The 22,590-nt window shown below is 57.2% G+C and overlaps 1 protein-coding gene across 1 annotated transcript in view; it reads left to right on the forward strand.

The window, feature by feature from the left end:
- LOC124966220 (uncharacterized) overlaps positions 1-19,692 on the forward strand; it is a 34,871-nt gene extending 15,179 nt beyond the window's left edge. Inside the window, exons 9-22 of the mRNA XM_047527261.1 lie at positions 443-655; positions 1,012-1,047; positions 4,785-5,069; positions 7,273-7,560; positions 9,335-9,545; positions 13,473-13,543; positions 13,989-14,125; positions 14,734-14,863; positions 14,932-14,967; positions 15,141-15,425; positions 16,712-16,990; positions 17,158-17,208; positions 17,868-17,915; positions 18,016-19,692. Of these exons, the coding sequence (XP_047383217.1) occupies positions 443-655; positions 1,012-1,047; positions 4,785-5,069; positions 7,273-7,560; positions 9,335-9,545; positions 13,473-13,543; positions 13,989-14,125; positions 14,734-14,863; positions 14,932-14,967; positions 15,141-15,425; positions 16,712-16,990; positions 17,158-17,208; positions 17,868-17,915; positions 18,016-18,260 (2,315 nt within the window). The 3' untranslated portion in view covers positions 18,261-19,692. The remainder of the gene's footprint in view (positions 1-442; positions 656-1,011; positions 1,048-4,784; positions 5,070-7,272; positions 7,561-9,334; positions 9,546-13,472; positions 13,544-13,988; positions 14,126-14,733; positions 14,864-14,931; positions 14,968-15,140; positions 15,426-16,711; positions 16,991-17,157; positions 17,209-17,867; positions 17,916-18,015) is intronic.
- The last annotated feature ends 2,898 nt before the right edge of the window (positions 19,693-22,590 follow it).

Here is a 22,590-nt window from a genome sequence, read left to right on the forward strand (position 1 = left end):
CCTAGGGCTCGGGAGGCTGAGGCAGGAGGATTAAGAGTTCAAAGCCAGGCTCTGTAACTTAGCGAGGCCCTAAGCAGCTTAACAAGACCCTGTCTCAAAATAAAATATTTTTAAAAGGGCTGGGGAGGTGGCTCAGTGGGTAAGCGCCTCTGGGTTCAATCTCTGGTAACACAAAATAAATGAAACAAAATAAAAATTGGAAGTTCTTTTTTTAAAGATAATAGCTCCAGAGAAATTCCTCTACATTCTGGCATGGAGACAATTCCAGGTGTATGCAGCCTGAGTGCCGCATCCAGCCCAACAATCCCAGAGGAGGACGGACACGTACCTACTTGGTGCCCCTCACCTGCCCCAGGCCCGTCCACGGGCACTGGGATCTGATGTGAGGAGGGTCTGGACACCACTGGACAGTGGTTTGGGGAAACACTCCCTCGTCCTCCAGGTCTCCTCTTGGACCCCGCCCAGCTCGGCCCAGAACCACGCTCGCTGAGAAGCTTCCTCTTTCCTGGGAGCAGGCGAAGCAGAAGGTCTTTGGTGGGTCCTGGCCTCACTCTTCCTGAGGCCTGGCTCCCACCAGTGCTGGCCGCCTGCCTTGTGCACCCGCAGGAGGCCTTCGGCACCATGGCCCCCAGGGAGTGCTCCCTCCTCTGTCTGGGTGAGTCCCCCAATGGCCGTGGGTGAGAGGCAGGGAGGCCAGCCTCCACAGTGGCCGGGTTTCCCCCAGCACGAGGGCTCAGCGGGGTCAGTGGCTGGACCTGATCCCCTCCCGGAAGGTGGTCTGCACAAGAAGCTGTGACCACCTCGGCCAGGTCCAAACCAGCCCTAACGGGAAGGAGCCACATCAGAGGCAGGAGGGGCTGAGACTGAAGGGTGGGCCTGGGGAGGTGGCCGCCGTGCGGAAAAACTGTGTGCCTGGATGGACACGTTCCCTCCGAGCACCCTGGGGGAGGCCTGGGCAGGAGGCTGGAGGCAGGAGTTGGGGCTGACCCTGCTCCCGGCTCTTTCTTTCAGTGCTCTGCCTGGGTCAGAGGATCCGGGCGCAGGAAGGTAAGCGAGCCTCTGGAGGCTCAGGTCAGAGAAGTAGGGAGGCGACCAAAGCCCGCGCCCTCCCCGGCCTCTGCCCAAGCCCTGCCCCAGCCACCCCTGCGTTTCCCCTGCACACGTCCCTTCTCGCCTGGTCCTGCCCAAGCCCTCCAGCACCGGCGTCTGCCCCTTGAGCTGTGTGTCCCACGAGGCCTGGGTCTTACTGAACGTTCCCAACTGCACGGATGAGGAAGTCAGGACTCATCTTTGCTCAACATCCTTCCTGGAGTTGATTCTGTTTGTTTGACAACCCGATTCTCCAGAGTCCATTTACTCATTCAAAGGGAGGCCAATCCTACTGCCCCTTCTCCATATCCTACTACAGTGCTAAACAGTGGACTAAGGTCAGCACTGAGCTGTACTAAGATAAGCACTGAGTAGTACTGAGATGTGCACTATGTGGTACTAAGGTAAGCGCAAAGTGGTACTAAGGAACCATTGTATATTCTCCAACTGCAGTTGCTGCCTTGGCCTCACAAATGTGAACCCCACGTCCATCCATCTCCTCTCTCTTCCAGCTCTTTCTAAGGGCTGTAACTGGGATATTTGTGTGTTTAAATTACAACTCTGTTTATCTCCCTATTAAAACTCTTCAGGAGTCAGTCTTGGGACACCCACCTCCCTGGGTGCCTCAGCATTGTCCACCTGGCTGTGTCCTCCCTTCCTGGCACCCTGCACTGTCCCTCCTGGCTCTGGGCTTCACCCACACGACCTCAGTGTGGTTCCTCATTCATTTGTTGCACTTTATCAACCCTGGGCTTTCCCCCTCTGTGGCTGCTCCCTCCACAGTGCCTCCTGAGCTGCCACGTGCCTGGACGATCCCCACATGCCCGCAGCTGACCCCCACGTCCACTGTCACACCCCAGTTCTCTTCCCCTCACATTTTCACTGGTCGCTGGCGGTGGGGAGCTGGCACAGGAGGTGATGGCATAAGGGGGCCAACGTCCCTTCCCCGCCACACCCCTCCCCTCCCCTCTGCTCCTTTGCTCTCGGATCTCCCCTCTCTTTTCCTGACACCTCTGCCCCCACCCACCTTTCCTTCCCTTTTCCCTCTCCAGCTTCCACACGGGAAAGAACACATTCTGAGTCTGATTCCACTTAACACCACGCTCTTGGGTGCCATCCATTCCTGCAAATGCGTAATTTCGCTCTTCTTTATGGCTGAGTAATCTCCACTGTGCGTACAGAACCCCTTTTCTTCCTCCAGTCCCCTGCCGATGGGCACCTAGGCTGCTTCCTAGTGTGGCTGTCGAGATGGCGCTGCCGTAAGGGCGTGCCCACGTCCCTGCAGGAAGAGGACTTCAACCCTTCAGGACAAACTCTAGGCGTGGTCCAGCGGGGCCATGCGCAGGGTCCACCCCGGTCCTCTGAGCAGCCTCTTTGCCGACCTCGAGGTGGCTGGGCTGGTTCGCAGCCGCAGCGGTGCGGCTGTGTCCTCTCCGTCCGCCTCCTCCCCACGGGTCCCCGTGTGAGTGCGCGGTTACACCCGAGCGGGTCTTGCCATCACTATCTCAGTGGTGTGCGTGAGCGGGCCGGAGTGGCGCTCCAGCGCAACGCGCCATGCCTGCGGGTCACGCCAGGCCGTGAGCGTGCGGCGCCTCCAGCACCCTCAACTCACAGCGCGGGCGCTCTTCATGGCCCGGCCGCGAGTGGCCCGCCCTGCTGAGTGGCCGGCCTGGCTCCTCCCGGCTGGGAGACCTCGAGCCCCTCCCACAAGCTGGTCTTAGGACCACTGGGCTGTGGGCCAGGCCGCCCCTGCCTGGGAGGCTGGAACCGGCGCCCACTGCCTCCTCTGACCCCGCCCAGCCCCTGACCACTGTTCCACCTGTCCACTCTGTCACGACCCCTGTGAGGGAAGCTCAGGCACGGGTGCAGTGTTTGCCTCCTGGACTGTGGGTCCCTGCGTTCCTTCAAGGCACCCAAGCCCTACTCCCACCAGGGCTTCAGCCTCCACACCAGGGGTGTTGGGTGGGTGGCCTTGACTCGGGATGTGGGCCTTGGCAACCTCTGGGCCTCTACCACTCTGTGCCAGTGGTGCCGACCACCGCGCTGTGACGGCCAAAACCTCTCCAGACACCACTGGCCGTCCCGGGAGATAAAACCATGCCCCGCCAGGGGTGCATGCCCAGACACATCTGGGCCGACGTGGAAACTCCTCCACTTATTCTGGAATGACTAAAGATGGATATTTTGGTGGCAAGTGATAAAAGACCCTCTGGAGCTTCTGAGTGTGGTGGGCGCCTTCTGTGGCCACTGGACGGCCATCCCTGTGGAAAGGGCAACCCCCACCCCTGCATGGAACAGCAGGTGGGCACGCTGCCAGCCAGCAGGGGAGAGCTGAGAACAGGCATCTCCAAGACCAAACTCCCCGGTCCAGGGCGGTCAGCACAGAGGGGCCAAAGCCAGGAGGCTCATGGGAACCTCAGCACTAAAGCCTCTCCCGGCGGGGGCAGGCGTTCTGCCCCAAAGCCTGCTCCTGGCGGCTGGTTTCCATGGAAACGTCATCCTCTGTACCGGATGCCCCCAGTGCAGAGCAGAGCTTAGGACTGAGTGGGTGCTCCGGCTCCGACTCCAGCTTGAGTCTGAGTCTCAGCAATTGTTGCTGTTACCCTGAGAGTCAGTGCCTGCTGTAGAGCGCAGCGCAGGATTGGCGTCTGAGGACACCAGGAAGCAGAGGCCACCAGCACCATCCCTGGCAGATCAGTGACAGCTGAGTGGGCGGGGCTGCCCTCAGAGGGCGGGAATGGATACAGAGGAGGCCGCGCAGCACGGGGAGTGTGCTAAATGCCACTGAAGTTTGAAAGGGTTGATTCTACATTATGTGAAATTCGCCTCAATAAAAAAAAAGCACCTGAAAAGGAAGGAATTTAGTTCCAAAAATTACCAGTGATTCCTCCTTTCTACCACCACGCGGACAACCGTGGGAATGGAAGGCAAGGACTCAAGCAGGCATTTGTACACATACTCACAGCAGCAGCTCACACAAGAGCCCAGAGGTGGAAACGAGCCAAGCGTCCACCGACAGATGATGGTTTATACACACAATGGAATATTACTCAGCTGTGAAAAGGAACAAGGTTCCCACCTGTGCTTCAACATGGCTGAACCTTGAAGAGACTATGCTAAGGAAATGAGCAAAAAGACAGACAATGAATGAGTCTGCATGTATGAGGTACCTAGAGGAGTCAAATTTTAGAGACAGCAAGTAGATTAGAGGTTAACAGAGGCTGGGAGGTTAACAGAGTGGCAAGTTACGACTTCAGGATTACAGGGTTTAGTCTGGCACAGTCATGCACACTTATAAGTCCCAGTTACTTGGGAGGATGAGGCAGGAGGATCACAAATTTGAGGCCAGCCTCAATTTAGCAAGACCCTGTCTTAAAATAAAAATAAAATTAAAAAGGTCTGGGAAATAAAATTAAGATTAAAAAGAGCTGGGGATGGAGCTCCGTGGTGCAATGCTTGCCTAGTACATAAAAATGCTGTGAAGAGAGCACAGCACAGCGAATGTCATTAATGCCCTTGAATCAGTGTTTAAAAAGGCAAATTTTATTTCATGTATATTTCATGTATGGACCATGCCAAAAAAGAGATTTTAGACAGGGAATGCTTTCGGGTCCTCCCTCTTTGATTGGCCGTGTCCCCCAGAGAGAAGGGAGGAGGCGTCTCCCAGCAGGCTCTGACTGGCTCCTGTTCTCCAGGGGACTTTCCCATCCCCGTGGTAGCCGCGGAGCCCGGCCCCGTGGTGCCCTGGAACGGCAGCGTGAGGCTGCGCTGCCGAGGAACGCCCGGGGCCTTCCTGTACCGGCTGCTCTTCCTGGGCAACGGCACACACCGGGTGGTGGAGCGGAGGCTCGGGATCCAGGAGGAGGCCGAGTTTCTCCTCGCCGGCCTGGACGCCAGCTCCGCGGGGCCCTACGGCTGCCAGTACCGGAAGCAGCTCCGCTGGTCAGAGCAGAGCCCAGCGCTGGAGCTGGTGGTGACAGGTGAGCCGTCGGGGCTCCAGCCGCGCCGGGTTTCTCCTTACTTTTAATAGCCTGTTTTTAGAGATTTGCACCCCGCTCCCCGCTCCGGGGCATCCCCGGCTGTGTCCCTGCGGTGCCTTTCTTGCGGAGGGCTGCTGGCTGTGTGGACTGCCTCCCTCCCTGCCCGCTCTGGCCGCAGGCTGCCACTCTCCGCAGCTCCTCTAGGCGGCGTCTTCCCCCGTTTCGAGCAGCACTGACCCAGCGCTTCCCAGGACTTCCCCGCGGAGGGGTCTGATGCTCATCTGGGGGCTACGCTGGGCCATGGGTCATGGGGTGGGGACTCAGCCCCCATTGCAGCTCGGCCCTGCTTTAGATGGGTGCTGGGACTCTGGTGGTCTGGACCACCACCGCACAGCGTGACGCTCTCCCATCTCTGCTCTCAGCAGCCGGGCTCCTTAACCCAGGAGAGGTCGGAGGAGGGGGAGGAGGGCCACTGTGCAGGTTTCATCATCAGAAGGTTAAGGGTGGGAAGGTTTCGGCAGAGCAGGAGATCTGAAGGACGCAGGGCTGGCCGGACACTGGGTGGTCTTGTTAGGCTCAGAACCCTCTGTTCCTGGGAGCTGGTGCTGACCTCAAGGCCAAAACCCATTCAGCTGTGCGCCTCTGCACAGAGACCCCCAGGCCAGCCTCACCATAACCACAGGGGCATCCTGACCTGCACCCTCGCTCGGCAGCTCCGAGCGCAGACACAGCCATGAGTCAGACAGACCGTGCTTTAGATGGCTGCTCTCCACAGCACAGAGGCTCCTGTGGCCCCGACATGGCCCCAGATGTGGACGCCCCCACTTTCTCGTTCAGAGACCCGGGCTTATCTCTCAGGGATGGCGTCTGCCCCATGCCTGCTTGTTTGCTCAGACCTGTCGGCAGCAGAGTGTGGGCCCGGCTCCTGGCCCCACGGCATCTCCCCTTCTCCTGCACAGATGCACGGGGTGGAGACAGACGGTAAAGAGAGACTTAGATATCAGCACTCCTGGGCAGCTGGGCAGAGAACCAGTCCAGGCGTCCATCCAGGGATGCGTCCTGGAGGAAAGGGGCACACACACGGGGACCCAGTTGACAAATGAGGAGGGAATCCTGTCCTTCCCCCCATCCAGGTGGATGAACCTGGAGGAAGGGTGTTAAGTAGGCCCAGCCAGGCGCTGAGAGAGAGTACCGCAGCTCCTCTGTGAACCTCGCACAGTGCACCACCCAGGAAATAGTACAGTGCAGTCACCAGACACCCATCCAGGACACCAACTCACACTGCATAGGAAGAAAAAGCTTCAGAGAACAATGCACCACCAGGATCTCAGCTGCAGTTAATAACAATGTATCATGTGTTTGAAAATTGCTGGGCTTACAAGAGCTCTCCCTGCAAAAAATTCACAATAAGGGAGGGGGGGAGGTAGGGAAGAATAGAGTTACTTTATATTAGGTAGAGGGGAGTGAAGGGAGGGGAAGGGGTATGGGGTAGGAATGATAGTAGAGTGAAACAGACATTATTACCTCATGTACATGTATGACTCATGACCAATGTCATCCTGCAATATGTACGATCAGAAAAATGAGAGATTACTCCATTTATGTATGATTTATCAAAATGCATAAATGCATTGTACTGTCAAAAAAACTAAGTACTTAGGTACCTATGGTAAGGTGTGAGTTGCTCAGGCTAGCCATCCCACAGTGTGTGTGTGTATTAACATGTGTCACACACCTGACAAATACATACTTTTTAAAAATATTTTATTTAGTTGTAGATGGACACAATACCTTTATTTGTATTTTTTTAATGTGGTGCTGAGGATTGAACCCAGTGCCTCACATGTGCAAGGTGAGTGCTCTACCACTGAGCTACAATCCCAGCCCCCCATACAATGTTTTTATCAGTTCAGAAAATGAATATAGCTGAGTGCAGTTGTGCATGCCTGAAATCCCAGTGACTGGGGAGGCTGAAGCAGGAGGATCACAAGTTCAAGGCCAGTCTTAGCAACTTGACCAGGCCCTCAGCAACTTAGCAAGATCCTGTATCAAAATAAAAATAAATAAATAAAAAGGGCTGGGGGTGTGGCTCAGTGGTAAGCTCCCCTGGGTCTAATCTCTGGTGCCATTAAAAAGAAAAATAATACATAATTTTTTTAAAAAAGGAAAACCTCTTACTCACAGCTCGCCTCTTATGTTTCAGGCTTGTACGCAAAGCCCGTCCTCTCCACGGATCAGAGCCCGGTGTTGGTGCTGGGAAGCTACGTCTCCCTCTGGTGTGGCTCACCACACATCCCATTTGACAGATTTTCACTGGCTAAGGAGGGAGTAGCTTCATCCTCGCAGCACCAACACACGGAGCGCCAAGGCAACTTCACCCTGGGTCCTGTGAACCCCAGCTTTGCAGGGGAGTACAGGTGCTATGGTTGGCACAGCAGCAGCCCCTATGTGTGGTCGGCCCCCAGTGATACTCTGGAGCTCGTCATCGCAGGTAGGTCCATCCCAGACAGCCCCGCCTCCCCCAGGGCTGCTCCCCAGAGAAGAGGAGCACCCAGAAGACAGACTAGGCAGTAAAGACTCAGTCGACAGGGGCCTGAGGAGAGGCGTGCTTCCCCTTGCCCCCCAACGTGTCCCTGGCGTCCTTCTGGAGTCCCCCAGATTTGAAAACGTGGTCTATTGTGGAAGGCAAGGCCAGCACTCAGACACGGGCGGGCACCTAGACTTCCGCACGTCTCATTTTCACAGGCTAGGGTTAGCTGGACGTGCATACGTGACCTTCACTCCAGAATGAGGCATCCGAGGCTCAGGGAAGGACTCGCAGACTGTATCAAGAGCCTCGTTTCCTGTCACTCTGCCTGGAGGGAGAGGACGAGGTCCCTGCACGTAGCTGGGCAGGGTGACCACACCCACGTCTCACGCCGGCCGTGCAGCGGGGTCCGGCAGGCTGAGATCTTTCCGCTGGGAGCTAACAGCACAGTGGGCACCAGTAGGAGGAGCGAAACAAAATCAAGGGCAAAGCTCTGTCCCCAAGGGGTCAGAGAGCCAACTGCAAAATGCGAAATCCCCCAGCGAGAGACCTCAGAAGAGGGCCAGGGCAACGCGCACGCAGGGGACGGCTTCTAAAACAAGATCGCGTTCCCAGGCCGCGAGATCGAATCTAAGAGTCTATGCCCATCAGAAGAAACCACGAAGAAGGGAGAAATGACTTCAGGGCACATTCAGCGGAGTAGGAAATAGAACCAAGGTGTTGGGTTTTTTGTTTGTTTGTTTTGTTTTGTTTTTATTTTTTAATTTTTTTAACAACTTTTGTAAATCAAATCGGTTGGCAAAAGGGCATTGACCTGCCACCCGATGCCACCTCTTCCAGCCAAATCTCCTCCCTTTGTGTTCGTCCTTCCTTCCTCCGCCGTCTGCCATCAAGACCCTCATGGTCACCAAGCCCTTCTCTCTGCACGTGCTGGGTGGGCTTCACTGGCCACGCGCAGGGCTTGTTTTGCTGCTGGAACCGCCTTGCTCTGGGAGACGCTGACCCTCGCTGTCCAGTCTTCCGTCTCCTACCTTGACCACTGGTTTAAAGAGAACTCTGCTTCATCGTCAGTTGGACCCACAGTTGGTTTTTCTGTCTCTTCCCAGGGTTTCTTCTGATGGACTTAAACGTTAAAACTTCAGTTTGGTTGAATTTATGAATCTTTTCCTTTAGAGCAAATAGTCACTGGTCCTCACTTTAGAAACCACGCCTTACCCCGTGTAAAAAGGATTATTTTCTGCATGATCTTCTCTAAATGGCTTGCATTTTGCAACTGGCTCTCTCGTCCACTGGGAACAGATCTCTGGGTTGCAGGCGGAGGGGGCTCCCAGGTTTCTGAGCGCTGTAAGGGCACATTAGCGTGACATCCTCCCGAGAAACACATGCTCCTGCCCTCCACAGAAGGCGAGAAGAAAGGAGGGAGAGGCAGAGAGCAGCAGGGACTGACGCTCACACGCACACGGGAGGAGGTAGAGGTTCCCAAGCCGGCCTGAGTCTCCCCACCCCACCCTGGAACCCACAGCGCAGCAGGCCCTGGGGTGAGGCAGGAGTGGGGTGCAGCACAAGGAGGTGCTGCAGAAATAACGAAACCCCCAGGCGACGCCGGTCAAGGGGAGGACAGGGAAGCTGTGCCGGGGTGGCCGCAGACTCCACGCCTGAGGGCAGCCTGCGGTGCCCAGCTGGGGCGTGGGGTGGGCTGAACATGAGGCCATCCTCACCTCTTGCAATGACTCTCCAGACCCCAGCAGCCGGGACTACACAACGGGAAACTGGATCCGGATGGGCCTGGCGGGGCTGGTCCTCCTGGCCCTCCTGGCCGTGCTGGGCGAGAACTGGCAGAGCCGCAGGGCGTCACCCGAGGATGGCCAGCAGCACCCGGCGGGCCCCACCTGGAGCACCCAGGAGCATAGGGGAAAAGGGACCTTCCGGCCAACCACCAGTGACCACAGGTGAACCCGGAGCCACACGCAGGGAACCAAGAGGCGCGGGCGGGCCGGACGGTGCCTAGTGAGGAGGTCTGCCGCATTTCTCTCTCCTTTTCTGAACATTTAATTTCCATCTTTGTCTGGCTTCTGATTTTTGTATCTTTTGTATTTCCTCTTATTCCTTCTTCCCATATTTTTTAAATGTGTCCACACTGTATAAGTAATCAGTATGCATGCTGAAAACGTGGGTCAGCTGCCCACTCTGTCTTGAAGGGGTCTGTTTGCAGTCATCTACGAATCAAGTAAATAAATGCAGGACTAAAAATCATAACCCTCTAGCAGGGAATGAAACTCGGTTGTTATTATTATTATTATTATTATTATTATGGTACCAGGGATTGAACCCAGGGGTGCTTAAGCACTGAACCACATCCCCAGCCCTTTTTCTTTTTTATTTAGAGACAGGGTCTCACTAAGTCGCTCAGGGCCTGGCTAAGTTGCTGAGGCTGGCCTTGAACTCACCATCCTCCTGCCTCAGCCTCCTGAGCCTCTGGAATTACAGGCGTGCGCCACGGCGCCCAGCCTTCAGTTCACATTAAGCAGCTCCCTTTTGGGGCACAGAGCTTCATTTGCAGGAGGGAGAACTCCTGGGTGTCTGCTTCATAACAGTGAAGATGCTCGGCACCGCTGGCCTGCGGTCACTGCGGTGGACACTGCACTTCAGCAGCAGGGAGAAAGGGCTTCGGGGGTTTCTGCCACAAAGAAAGGGCAACGCTTTGAGGAGACATTTACCTTTAACCTGATCTGGACCTTGCACAATGCACGTTACCCCAGAAATACCTACAACTTTCATGTTCTTAATGTATCTGTTTAAAAACAAACAAATTTTAAAAGTGATCAGATGGAAAATCTTATGTATATTTTCTGTATTTTTCTGCATATTTCACAGTTGTTAAAAGCACTTTGTGGTCTACCGGGGTGCCTGGGGCTCTGACAGCAGGGACGCACAGCAGGTGGGAAAGTCCTAACATCAGCCGCGGCTGCCAATCACCCTCCTCTAAACCTTCTTGCATCGTCTCTTTTTGGGGGACACCTCACCTCTAAACTAAAACAGCAGAGTAGAAGGGACAGGGGGCAGGGGAGGCCTAGGGAATGAAATGGACCAAATTATGCTGTGTGCACGTATAAATGTGTCACAACGAAGCCCCCTACTATGTGTGATCATAATGCACTAATAAAATAAATGGCAGAAATGAACAGAAAATAAATTACATCACCAAAACCATCTCCGGTGTCACTTGTGATTGAAGTGCTTGACTCATGACTTGAAATCCATCCCCTCCATGTCCTACAGCCTGCATTTGGACAGCTCTAGGGTCAGGTGTGGTCAGAGGCAGAACCCGGAGCAGGACTAGGTAGACACAGAAGACTCAGCAAGGCCCAGAGATGAGCTCAGAGGGGAGGGGCGGGTACTGCCGGCCTTGGTGCTGGGCGTCCATGAAGATGCTCCACGTCTGGAGGCACCTCCCCAGGAGGTCCCCCCAAATGCCTCTCATTAGCTGGATAAACCTCCACATGTGCTTAAGTTTGGCAGCCTCAGTTTCCTTCTTTGCAAAGTGGCAAAATAATGTGGCCGACCTCACTGGATTACCATGAGGATTCATGCCCGGAGGCTGCTCAGAGCGGGGCTTGATGGGCAGGAAGTGTCTTTCCAGTCTGGTGAGCACAGGCAGCCCCGAGGCAGCTCTGGCTCTAGGTCCCTGCCTGCTGCTGGGGCCAGCTTCCCTCTGCCAGGGTCCTGCTGCACCAAGGTCTGCACCAGGGAACTCCTGAGCAGGGGAGGAGGAAGAATCGCCAGAAGAGCTGGCAGGCAGATACACAGGAGGTGCCAGGCTTTGACGACAGGGGCAGGGGCCAGTGGGGACAAACCTGGGCATCCCATGGCCAGCCGGAGGAAGTGCCGGATGAGGAGCATGGTGGAATGCAAAAAAGGCCCTGAGTTCGTTCCTCCTCCCATGTTTATGAGGTTTGAAATACGCTTTTTGTGTCATCTCCATTTAAAAGATGAACATAAATATATTTGTTAGAAATGCTCTATTTTTGTTTGTGATCAAGCACGGGAGGAGCAGGCTGGCCCCAGCTCTCGAAGCTGCCCTGGGGCAGGGAGACGTGTGCTCTGACGTCACTGACCAGCTTCAGTGCTGTGGCCGGAACAAAGCAGGAGCACAGTGCTCTGAAATTGGCAATCTCGCCCCCACACCCCCAAACTCACTGATAGGAGGAAGGGAGAGGGATGCAGTGACTACCTGAGAAGCTCCCGGGAGATGGCAGTGTGCCCAAGGTGACACCGGAGCTCAGCTAGAAAGGAGATCAGAGTGAACCTTCAGGAAGGCGAGAATGTGGTGGATGTGCTGGTGCAGAGAGCTACGGCGGGTGGGGAGAAGGTTGTGTCCAGGGCTGGACGGGCATCAGGGTTAGGTGCCGGGAAGGACAGATCTGTATGAATGCGAGAGGGCTTGGGGTCCCAGGACTTCTAGAACCTAAACTGAGCAGGGAATTGGGGTGACAGGATCCATCCTAAATGCCTCAAGGCAGGACCCTGAGGAGGCCAGGGCTGCAAATGGACCAGCGAGGAAACCAGTGTGAAGACACCCGCAGCCGGGTGAGTCCACGGTGTTAAACTCATCACAGTTTCTGTGTTGGCCATCTGTGAGGCACTGGTGTGTGCAGTTCTTACAATCAGGAAGGTTTGAGCCTGGAAGAGGCCTGATCCGTGTTCCAACAGCACGCTGGCACTTGTGTGTCCAGAGGGGACACACAGTTAGAAAGAAATGAATAAATATCTGCTCTCAAGGGGCAAAAGTGGAAATCACCCCAGAACTGAAAGCTACGTTAAAAACTTTCTGATGAAATTGATAATGCAACTGGCGGTCACTGGACAGCCACCCAAGAGCCTGTCATCTCTGAGGGCTTGGGGATGTGGTTTCAGCACCTTCCAGAGAACACAGATGCAGCTCACACGACCACACCACTCTAGCGCTCAGACTGTGGAGGAAAAGCACTGAGGGAAGCCAGTTGTGGGAAGGGCTTCCCTCCTGAGAAAGGAAGCCTGGAGTTGCTCCAGTGGCCACCTTGAAAACTGATGAGAAAGCTCACTCATGTCACCGAGTCTGGGTGCAAAATCCACCTCTGAGAAATCCAGACTCAACGGGGAAAAACTGAAGCATTTCCCTGAAGTCAGGAACACACAGGGATGGCCACTCCCACAACTCCTGCGCAACACGGGCCCTGACGCCCCAGCCAGAGGACCAGGCAAGAGAAGCGGATTAAAGGGACACAAATACGAAAGGAAGAAGCCAAACCATCTGCTGATGACATGATCCTGTATCTAGAAGACCCAAAGCTCCACCAGAAGGCTTACGCTCAGTGAGATACGCCAGGCTCAGAAGGAAGGTCGAGGGTCGAAGGCTTCCTCTCCTGCGTGGGAGCTAGAGAGGAAGAAGGGAGGACCTCATGGAAACAGCAGGCAGACCAGTAGAGTAGAGGAGGGTGGGGGAGGGCCAGGGGGCCATATGGGGCTGAAAGGAGCAAACGTAGTTACTTGCGTGTGTGAATGAGTCCCTCTGTTGTAAGTATAATGCACCAATAAAAAATAAAAGCATGAAAACAGAAAACTTACTCCCAAGCAGCGCAGGATCCCAGACCTCATGAGTCCAGCCCCAGCTGCGGAGGCCCCTGGCAGCGCTGCAGAGCCCAAGGGAGGATGGTGCCCTTGCTGTGCAGAGAGCAGTGGGCATCAGGAGCTGGGGCTGTTGGCCACCCTCCAACAGGGCAGCCCAGGGGCCATCCCCTGGGATGTCCCTGGTGCAGAGGGGAAGAAGCCCTGCCCAGGCGGCACAGGACCCCAGTCCCTGGACTGCTCCTCGCCCCCAGGGCCCTCCACCTCCGCAGATGGACCACGCCTGGTCCTGAGCGGCAGCCCTGCCTGGCTTCCTCCGCCATCCAGCCGCCAACCCCAGTGGGTGACGGAAACAAGGCTCTCCCCAGGGCTGTGCACGCTGCTCCTCAGACCTCGTGGGGACCCCTCCCCTGCTGTGTCATGACCTTCACCGTTAACCCCGGGGGTGGGGGACGCGCGTCTCAGCCCTGCCGTCTTCCCAGGCCCGCAGGCGCAGCGCCACGGTCACACTTCTTGAATCAGCACATCCGTCTGCCGAAGAAAACAGAGCCAGTCTCATGTTGCCTCCGTGGGGACAGAGAGTGCTGAACACTGAGACCGACTGCTGTCCCCAGGGCCGCGGGACGCTCAGGTGGGCAACGTGGAAGCCCCCTCACCCCCATGTGGGCAGCACAGGACCCCCTGGGAGGCCCCGGGAGCAACAGGCTCCTGGGTCTGGTGTAGCTCCCTCTGCACACAGAGAGCTGCAGGCCGGGTGTGGAACCCTGACCGTCCCCGCCACTCCCCAGGTGGTCACCGCTGGCAACCTGTCACTGAGCACGAGGTTTCCCACCACCTGGGGTTGGAACCGTTGGGCACTCTGACCGGAACAGCATCCCAGGGCCGCGTGCAGCCGCGCACAGTGGCGAACTCCTCTGCAGTGAAGGTAAGAAGACAAGAACAAAGGGAGAACAGGTGGAGGGGTCTCCGCGCGGACGTGAGGCGGGACACACTGGCTAACATCACACTTCCCAAAACTGTTTAGACCCTTTGGGGAAAAAAAGGGCTTAAAAAAAACCCTTGGCATTTTGATTTGGAAATATACTAAAATATTTAAGATTTCAATATTTAATTTCTATCTTATAACAGGTCAAAGGGATGAACTCATGTAAGAAATACAACATATTTCATTAGAAAGAAATTGCATTTAGTTCAAAGACAGTAACGAATCCTTGACGCTCTTCAGCGTTGACCTCCCGTCGAGGTGGGCTGGATTAGCTGTGTGCACAGGGCACCCAGTCAAAGCCCTGGGTTCAAGCACCTCCCAGGACTTTGCTCTGCAAGCTGCCCCATGCCTTCCCTGGGCAAGACTCACACTGTCAGAGGTGGACCCAGAAGAGTTCCAGGCTGGGCCCAGGATCCTGGGTGGCCCTGGTCAGACCACACGTGCGGTCAGAAGTGTCATGGGGCCCAGGAGGACTCCTCAGGCCCGTGGTCACAGGTGGAGGAAGAGCTGTGAGCTGCTGGTGACACTTCAATGTGAAAGTCCCACAGCAATGGGGGCCGGCCACGCCCACCACATCCTGCACTGGTCCCTGGACTGCCAGCTCAGTCCACACCCGCTGCTCAGCCTTAGCTGCAGGATCCACCATGCCACTGACACTGGCCGCTCTGCTGTGCCTCGGTGAGTCCCAGGGGAAGGGAGGCTGAGCCGGGAGTTGAGGGCAGTGTGCTCAGACTTCCTCATTCCAGGGTTGCACCTGAGCCTGAGGACCAGCACCCAGAGTGGTGAGTCCATTCTTCAAAGCCTCAGAGTCACCCTCAGGTTCAGCTGTCCACCCGAGAACACCTGGGAGAGGCGGGCTCTGTCTTGCTGGGAGGGCTTGAGGCCAGCGGGTGGGCAGGAAGTGGGGATGGGGCAGGAGGCTGGCCTGCACCCACAGTCTCTGATCCCCTTCCAGAGGTCCTCTCAAGACCTGTCATCTGGGCCAGGCCCAGTTTCCTGGTTCCAAAGGGAAGCCCGGTGACCCTGTGGTGCTGGGGGATCCGGGAGGCTGCAGAGTATCGCCTGCACTTTGAGGGAGGGCTTGCTGCCCAGAAGAGACCAAAACCTCCCGGACCTGCGGACAAAGTCAAGTTCCTCATCCCCACCATGACCTCCAGCACTGCAGGGCGGTACAGCTGCTTCTATCGGAGCGGGGAACTCTGGTCAGAGCCCAGCGACCCCCTGGACCTGGTGGTGACAGGTAACCCATTCTCGAGCGGTAGAGTCACGTTCTTGGCCTGGACCCTGGGGAGGATCATCGTGCATTAACCCCAAAGCTCTTCCAAGTCCCACTCAGACGCTGCTCGACTTGGCAGAAGGTTGGGGGTGCTCAGTCTGTCACCTGAGCAGGTTTGTCTCAGGTTGAGATCTCCAGGGAACAGGTTCTGCTGTGGGTCACTGTGCCCAGGGGTTTACTGAGAAGGGTCCTCAAAACGCCTGGGACACCCTCGTGAAGGAGGCTCACTGGGAGAGGCGCTGAACGGGGATGGAGTCCATCCGTCAGCGCGTGGGGGCTCCGGCCCTGGGGGGGGCCTGGGGGGTGTCCCCGAAACGTGAGCAGGGTCTGCGGCCTTTGCCCACCGCCTCATGGACTCCTCGTTGGGTGAGGACCCATCCTGTCCGCCTTGGGGAGGGCAGCCCTCTTCAGCTGAGGGAGGCGGTCCTCCGACTTCAGCAAGGTCAGCAGGCCCGTCGGACTTCAGGAACAGCTTGTGCAGGGTGCACAGTAGCCTCAGTCTAGTCACGGAGCCAACAGGTGGAAATGGCCCACGTGCCCGTGGATGGATAAATCATCAAGCAAAGTGTGGTCCATCCCACAAGGGAGCGTTGAAGGAAGGAGATCCGTCCCCTGCTCCAGCGGGTGAACTGGAGGGCACTCCTGCGTGAGATGCAGTGCCAGCAGGACGGGTCCCACAGGATTCGGTCGTGGGGCCTAGAGTCGAATCCCCAGGGAGCAGGATGTGGTGCCAGAGTCTGGAGGGGCCGAGGAGTCACTGCTGAGCTGGGCAGAGCTCCCGTCTAGAAGGACAGGAGCGCTCGAGCCGAGCGGTGAGGACGCAGTGGCTCCAAGCTGTACACCAAGGCTCAGGTGGGCGTCACGCTGGGAGCATCTGGCCGCAATGGAAAAATAGTAGTTTCTGAAAACACCAAAGAGTGTCCCATCCCTGGGCTTTGGACATGGTGGCTCCTGGGTGGAACTGTGGCACCGGCACAGCCAACAGGCTCTAGGGGTGCTGGCCCTGCCGATCCGCCCCCAGACCCCGAGAGGCACGGCGCAGGGCCCTTCCCGGAGCACTCAGGCTCGGGTCCTGGAAGCCGGGCACTGGCAGCCTCCGTCCTGAAGGAGAGACAGGTAGGACGAGGCCATGGCCAGCACGGATCTGGCACAGGTTCCCGAGAGTGGCCTGTGGCCTTAAGGATAGGGAGACGGGAGGTGGAGGAGCAGGGCCACTGTGCTCTCCACCCACCAGCCACCTTTCCTCCCAGGAATGTACGACACGCCCACCCTCTCGGTTCAGCCCGGACCTGAGGTGGCCCCGGGGGACAGCGTGACCTTCTTTTGCCACCTAGACACGGCAACCAGCACTTTCTTTCTGCTCAAAGAAGGACGGCCCAGCCGTACACAGCGCAGCCACGGGAGAGCCCAGGCAGAGTTCCCTGTGGGCCCGGTGACCGCGGCTCACCAGGGGACCTACAGATGCTTTGGCTCCTACAACGACCACGCATGGTCCTGCCCCAGTGACCCCGTGACACTCCTGGTCAGAGGTGAGGACACCCCAACCTCCCAGTCTGCTGGAGCCTAGGGAACTGCAGGTAGGGATGGGGCAATGTCAACAGGACATTCATTTACCAGTGATCCCGATGGTCGTTCACGGAACACCAGAGGCACAGAGATGGGAAGACCCCAAACCTTTCTTTTTCTCCCTTTCCAGGAGACACGGGGAACAGCAGCCTTGCACCCACAGAGCTGGATACTTCCCCAGGTGCGTAAGGGGCACTTCTGAGCAAAGGGGGAGGTTGAAGGCTTCCCGGTCACTCTGAAAGGGCGGCACATGTCAGGATGTCCGCTGAGCACACAGTGCGAGCCCGGGACTGCTGTGTCAGTCACCCTGATAAACAACCTTGCCTCAGTGGCACTGACCCAGGGACAGCCCGCCAGGGGAGTCAGGATGAATAAAGGAATTCTTCATCACAACCCGGAGGGAATGAGGGTGTGGAAGAGCAGAGCGGTTGGAAGCGATGGGGGCTGGTGGCCCCACAGAGGGAGGTGTCTGAGAAAATGCCCCAAAGAGTAGAGGGAGATGTCCCAAGTCTGTGGAGGGAGAAGGCTCCAGGGAGAGGGGTGGCTGCAGATCCAGGTGGGCAGGCGGCCAGCGTGACACAGGACCGGCGATGGGGTCAGGTTGGGAGGGAACCAGGTGGGGGGGGCGGCAGCTCACTCACCAGGGGCAGGAGGGGTGGAGGTGGCGCCTGCCTGTGCGCCAGGAGGGAACATCGATGTAACAAGGCAAACAGGCCCGGGGCCCAAGCCTGGGCGGGGACCTGGGAAACCTACAGAACGGGTGGCGCATGCGCGGGATGGGGCGGGGCTGGACGACATCGGCCGGCTGCCTCACTCTTTCCCTTCCCACGTCACCAACAGACTACTGGGACCCCCAGCTGGTGACCACAGGGTCGGGATTCCAGAAAGGTAACGGAGCAGCGGGGTGTGGCTCCCGGAGATGCCTGGAGGAGGGAGGAGGCAAGGGGTCCTGCGCGCTCCCCGCAGCCCTCTGCTCTCCTCGCCGCAGACCCCACCCGCTGGGACCCCAGGGCGCAGAATCTCCTTCGCATCGGCCTGGCCTCCCTGGTGCTGGTGGCTCTAGCGTGGCTCCTGGTTGAAGACTGGCTGGGCAGGAGGAGGGCTCCGGGGGCCCGCAGGGCTGCTCACTGTGAATGCAGGAGGCTGAGAACGCAGAGCTCCCCTGAAGAAGGACCGAGCGGCCAGTGCCCACGGGTGGCCCTGAAGGCGGCTCCTCGGCCTCAGGCCTTGTGAGCTCTGCCTTGGACCCTGGAGGAGAGGGTCATCGCGGGAATCGGGACCAAGGAAGTGGCTGCTCCGCGGGAGGCAGGCGGTGGAAAGCAGACCATCCTGTGGGATGCATCTTTGGGTCCACCTTACTGCAAACCAGGCGTGGCGCCATGCTGCTCTTGTTTTGAAAGCCTCTCTCCTCCTTCAGAAGCATGGCTTGAAGCGGTCCTGCCCACTGTGTTCCGGCGTTCCCTTCCTTCCCTCCTCTGCAGGATGCATTCAACATAATTGCCCACCAGTGTTGAGGAGGCCTGCCAAGCTCTCCGGAGTCCTTGAGGCCACAGTCGCCCATGGAATGCAGGCCCTGGGCAAACAGTGCTTCTGCCCACGCCCGCCCCGTCTCCAGAGCCCTGAGTGGGCATTGTCTCCTCCAGGAGCGCATCCCGAATCCTCCAGACGATGCCACGTGTCCCCCAACGTTCCCGGCTTTTCCTTACGATAGTGTTTGAGCATGCATGATGCTGTGTGGACACCATCCCCATGTGGGCAGAGTGAGCACGTCCAGGCCAGCTCCAGGGCTGTGCTGCTGTCCCCACCTCGAGGGAGCTTCCCGAGGACTTGCTGTGTGAACAGATGCAGGAGCAGGGCTGACTGACAGCTGGGGACTGGAGAAGCGGAGCCCTGCAGTGCAGCCTGGGCCCCTCCCCTCCTATGGGGGCTTCTTCCCAGTGCACCACGGATACACTGAAGGGCCTCTGCTCCGCTCCTTCTGGCTCCTCATGGGATCAAGGGAATTTTCCAAATCTGAGTTTCCTGTTGAATATCAGCAGATAGCAGGTCCAAGCTCAGAGACAACCTGACTAGTAAGAACCCAGCCAAGGCTCCAGAGTCCACATTGCTCACTGCATGGCCAGGACCATTATTCTTTGTGTCATAGGCGATGGGAGGTTGGACCAGCTCTCCTCATTACCAGGGTCCCAGTTCTGAACTTTCTTTCCTCTGCTCCTCATTGGCCAGGTGTTCTAAGGTCCAAGAATTTCTAAATTCATATCAAATTTTAGTCTCCCAACAGCATCTTCATCCCAAGATGAGAGGGACTAGTTTGGAGTGGGTTTGTGAGACTTGGACTATTTTATATTCTAAAATATGGCAAGAGAGACTCTTAAGGAAAGTAATGCATAAGGTACAAGTTCTTATGTCCCAAGGCTTACATGCGGGGCTTGGCCAGTCCTCAAGGGCTGAGGGCCCTGACCAGCGATACCCATGTCCTCACCAGTCCATTAAAATCTCTCCCAAAACATCACAGGGTGAGGCCAGTTGCCATAGTTGTGTTACACGTTTCGAAATCCTGAACATACTCCATAAGCCAGCAGTAAATGAAGGGTGAGGAGGCAGAACACCAAAAATCTCAGCTACCAAGCTACGTAATATTCAAAGGCAGTATGTCCATGATGAATTAAATATCAAACCTGTAAATAAGACGGTGTTGGTCTGTTAGGGCCGCCACACCCGTGCAGGGGAGGTGGCCTGTCAGAAGCACCTTGGCTCACAGCCGAGGGACCGAAGGCCGAGGCCAGGTGCAGGCGGGCTGGCTCCTCCCGAGGCCCCTGTCCTTGGCAGATGCCCCCTGCTCCCCGTGTCCTCACACGGTTGTCCCTCTGTGTCCTGATCCCCTCTTCTTAGATGGACACCAAGCCTATGGGATCAGGGCCTCCTCTGCGGCCCCATTTAATCTTGATTACTTCTTTGATGGATCGATCCCCAAGTAACATTGGGGTCCAGATTTGCACAGATCTGGGCAGGGAGGGGCCACAACTCAGTCTGTAACAGGTGGGACCTGACCCTGCACCTGCCTGGCCCTGACCCATCGGCCCACCCCACCCTGGCCGTGTGTGGAAGTGTAGCTGCCCCCACTCCTGCTGGGCTGGACACCAGTCTGGGCGCCTAAGTCGTAGGCTGGGGGAGCTGCTTCCTGGTGGCTTTGCAGCATCTGGAAAATCACAGAACAGGGAACAAGAGACACAACCCTGAGTCTCCGCCTTCACCCTGCAACCGGCTTCTGTCAGATTTGCCTTTAAAGCCCACGGGGTTCCTGAGCTCCAGAGTCCACCATCCCAGTTTCCCTCCCCCAACCCCCGGGGAACTTTCAAAACTAGGGAGAAGAGTAAGGAAGAGAGAGATCGGGTGCAGTTTCGTGAGCAGGTAAAAGAACAGCAGGCTCACGTTCCTGGGGAGTGAGGCGGACTCCTGCACCCCCACCAGGAAGCAGCAGTGGGAGAGAGGAGCTGACCCTGCGTGGAGGGCAGATCACACTGGGTTCCACACCTCGGCCCGCTCTGGACCTCCTCCTGGGGCAGAGAGGGTCCCCCCAAGGGCCCTCGGGACATATGGGATCACACGTTTGCAGGCAGCATGGGGCTGAGCCCTTAGGAGACATAGCAAGCTTGGAAGAGGAACAAATTCACTGAGGCTGGTTAGGAGGCCCCTGCATTATTCCAGTGACCCTGGGGACCACAGAGAGAAGTGGATACCTTTGACACTGTTTAGGCACAGAAACCATATTTTATTGCCTAGAAGGGTGGCTGAGGAGGTGTAGGGTGGACCGCTGGGCAGAGGAAGGGGGATCTACTTCCCCTACTGCTGCCCGTGGTGTCGATATTATGATGAACCCTGACAGGTGCAGCAAGAGGAGGACCCGCTTGCAGAGACAGAGACACAAACCAGCGGCCCCTCTTCACACACTGCATTTAATTTTATCCCAGCTTTACTGGGAGCATAATTGACAAATGCAGATTGTGGGTTTAGGGCTGGGGTTGTGGCTCAGTGGAGAGCACTTGCCAGCATGTGCAAGGCCCTGGATTGGAGCCCCAGGACTGGAAAACAGCTGCACCTCTTCAAGGTGTGCGGTGAGACAACTGGACACACACACTGTGCAGTGACCACCGCCAGTCACGCGGTGACCATCAGGGTGGGAGAGGGGAGGACACTTGGAGTCGGCTCTGCACGGTTCCAGGGAGGCTGTGGTCGGGGTCCTGGGACTTGCTTCTCTGACAGTTGAAATCTGTGCCCTTTGACCCCATCGCCCATCCCCTGCTGCCTCCCCTCTCTGCTTCTGAGAATTGGGCTTCTCAGATCCCTCACGCAGGCTCCGTGTGCCTGTGTCTGGCTCGCCCCTCCGCCCCCGTCTCCAGCCTCCTCTCTGCTACGGTGATGGTCGGAAACATGGCCGAGGGTGTGTCCCGCGCTGCTCAGACACGCTGCCCTTCTCTCCTCACTCATCCACTGACAATGCTCCTGAGTCCTGGTGTCACGAACAGTGCTGCAGGGCAGATGGGGACCGGGCATCTTCCCATGTGGTGCCACAGATCCATCACAGAGGCAGGAGGGGAGGACGAGGACCCGAAGACCACCCACGACGGCTGTGTTCCTGGGTCAGATGCCGGAACCTCCACCTCCCTCTTGGGAACCTCCTGGTGTCATCTGAGCCGGACTGATGGCCTACCACAGGGCCAGTCAACCCGAGGGCGTGGCAACCGTCAGAACCCAGCCAGCGAGCGGGGCCGAGAGTCTGTTTCAGGAGGAAGTGGTCAGAGGGCAAATTAGCTGATGGAGGAATGGAGGTAACGGGTGCATCTTCCAGGAAGCTCACTAGCGTTTGCCACAGAAGCTGCATCAGAGGAAGCAAGTGTGGGGTCAAGACCCCGTCTCCAGTGGGCTGGGAAGTGAGCACTAGGGGTCAGCAGGCATGGCCCCGGTGGGCAACCCCCGGGGCAGGTGGGCTCCAGTCCTGCACCGGGGGGTGGGAGGAGGCGGGCTTTCTCCCTCCTGAGTGTCTCCTGGTCTGGAACCTCAGCTTCCTCTCTTGGTTAGACTGTCTGCATTGCCAGTTCTTCCGGGCTCTGTGGTCCGGGCGCCAGGCATGCTGGTCTGGGCTGACGGCACCCAACGCCATGGCTTCCTCTTCTCTAAGACAGAAGCCCAGATCTGCTTCTCTGAGCCCCATTTCTTTCCTTGAGAGCTTCAGCCCACTTGATCTGCTTCCTGGTTCAATCTGAATTCAGCAGCTGGGACAATCCCAACCCTGCTCCTGACACTCTGCTCTCCCCTGCCCACACACCCTGCTGTCCCCTACCCACACACCACTGCTGGAAGGTCCCACACAAACCAGCTCATGCAAACCAGAAGCCAGGTGGTTCCTTCTGTGTGTAGGAAGTGGGACCCCACGTGACCCAGCTGTGCCACTCCTGGGTTCTTGCCCCAGAGAACCCAAATCCACATCCTGTAGTGACGCAGACTCTATAGCAGCACAAGTCACAGAGCCAAGTTATGGAACCAGCCCAGGCATCCTTCAGCA

Source organism: Sciurus carolinensis, chromosome 16 (assembly GCF_902686445.1).
Source record: "Sciurus carolinensis chromosome 16, mSciCar1.2, whole genome shotgun sequence".
Classification (NCBI taxonomy): Eukaryota; Metazoa; Chordata; class Mammalia; order Rodentia; family Sciuridae; genus Sciurus; species Sciurus carolinensis.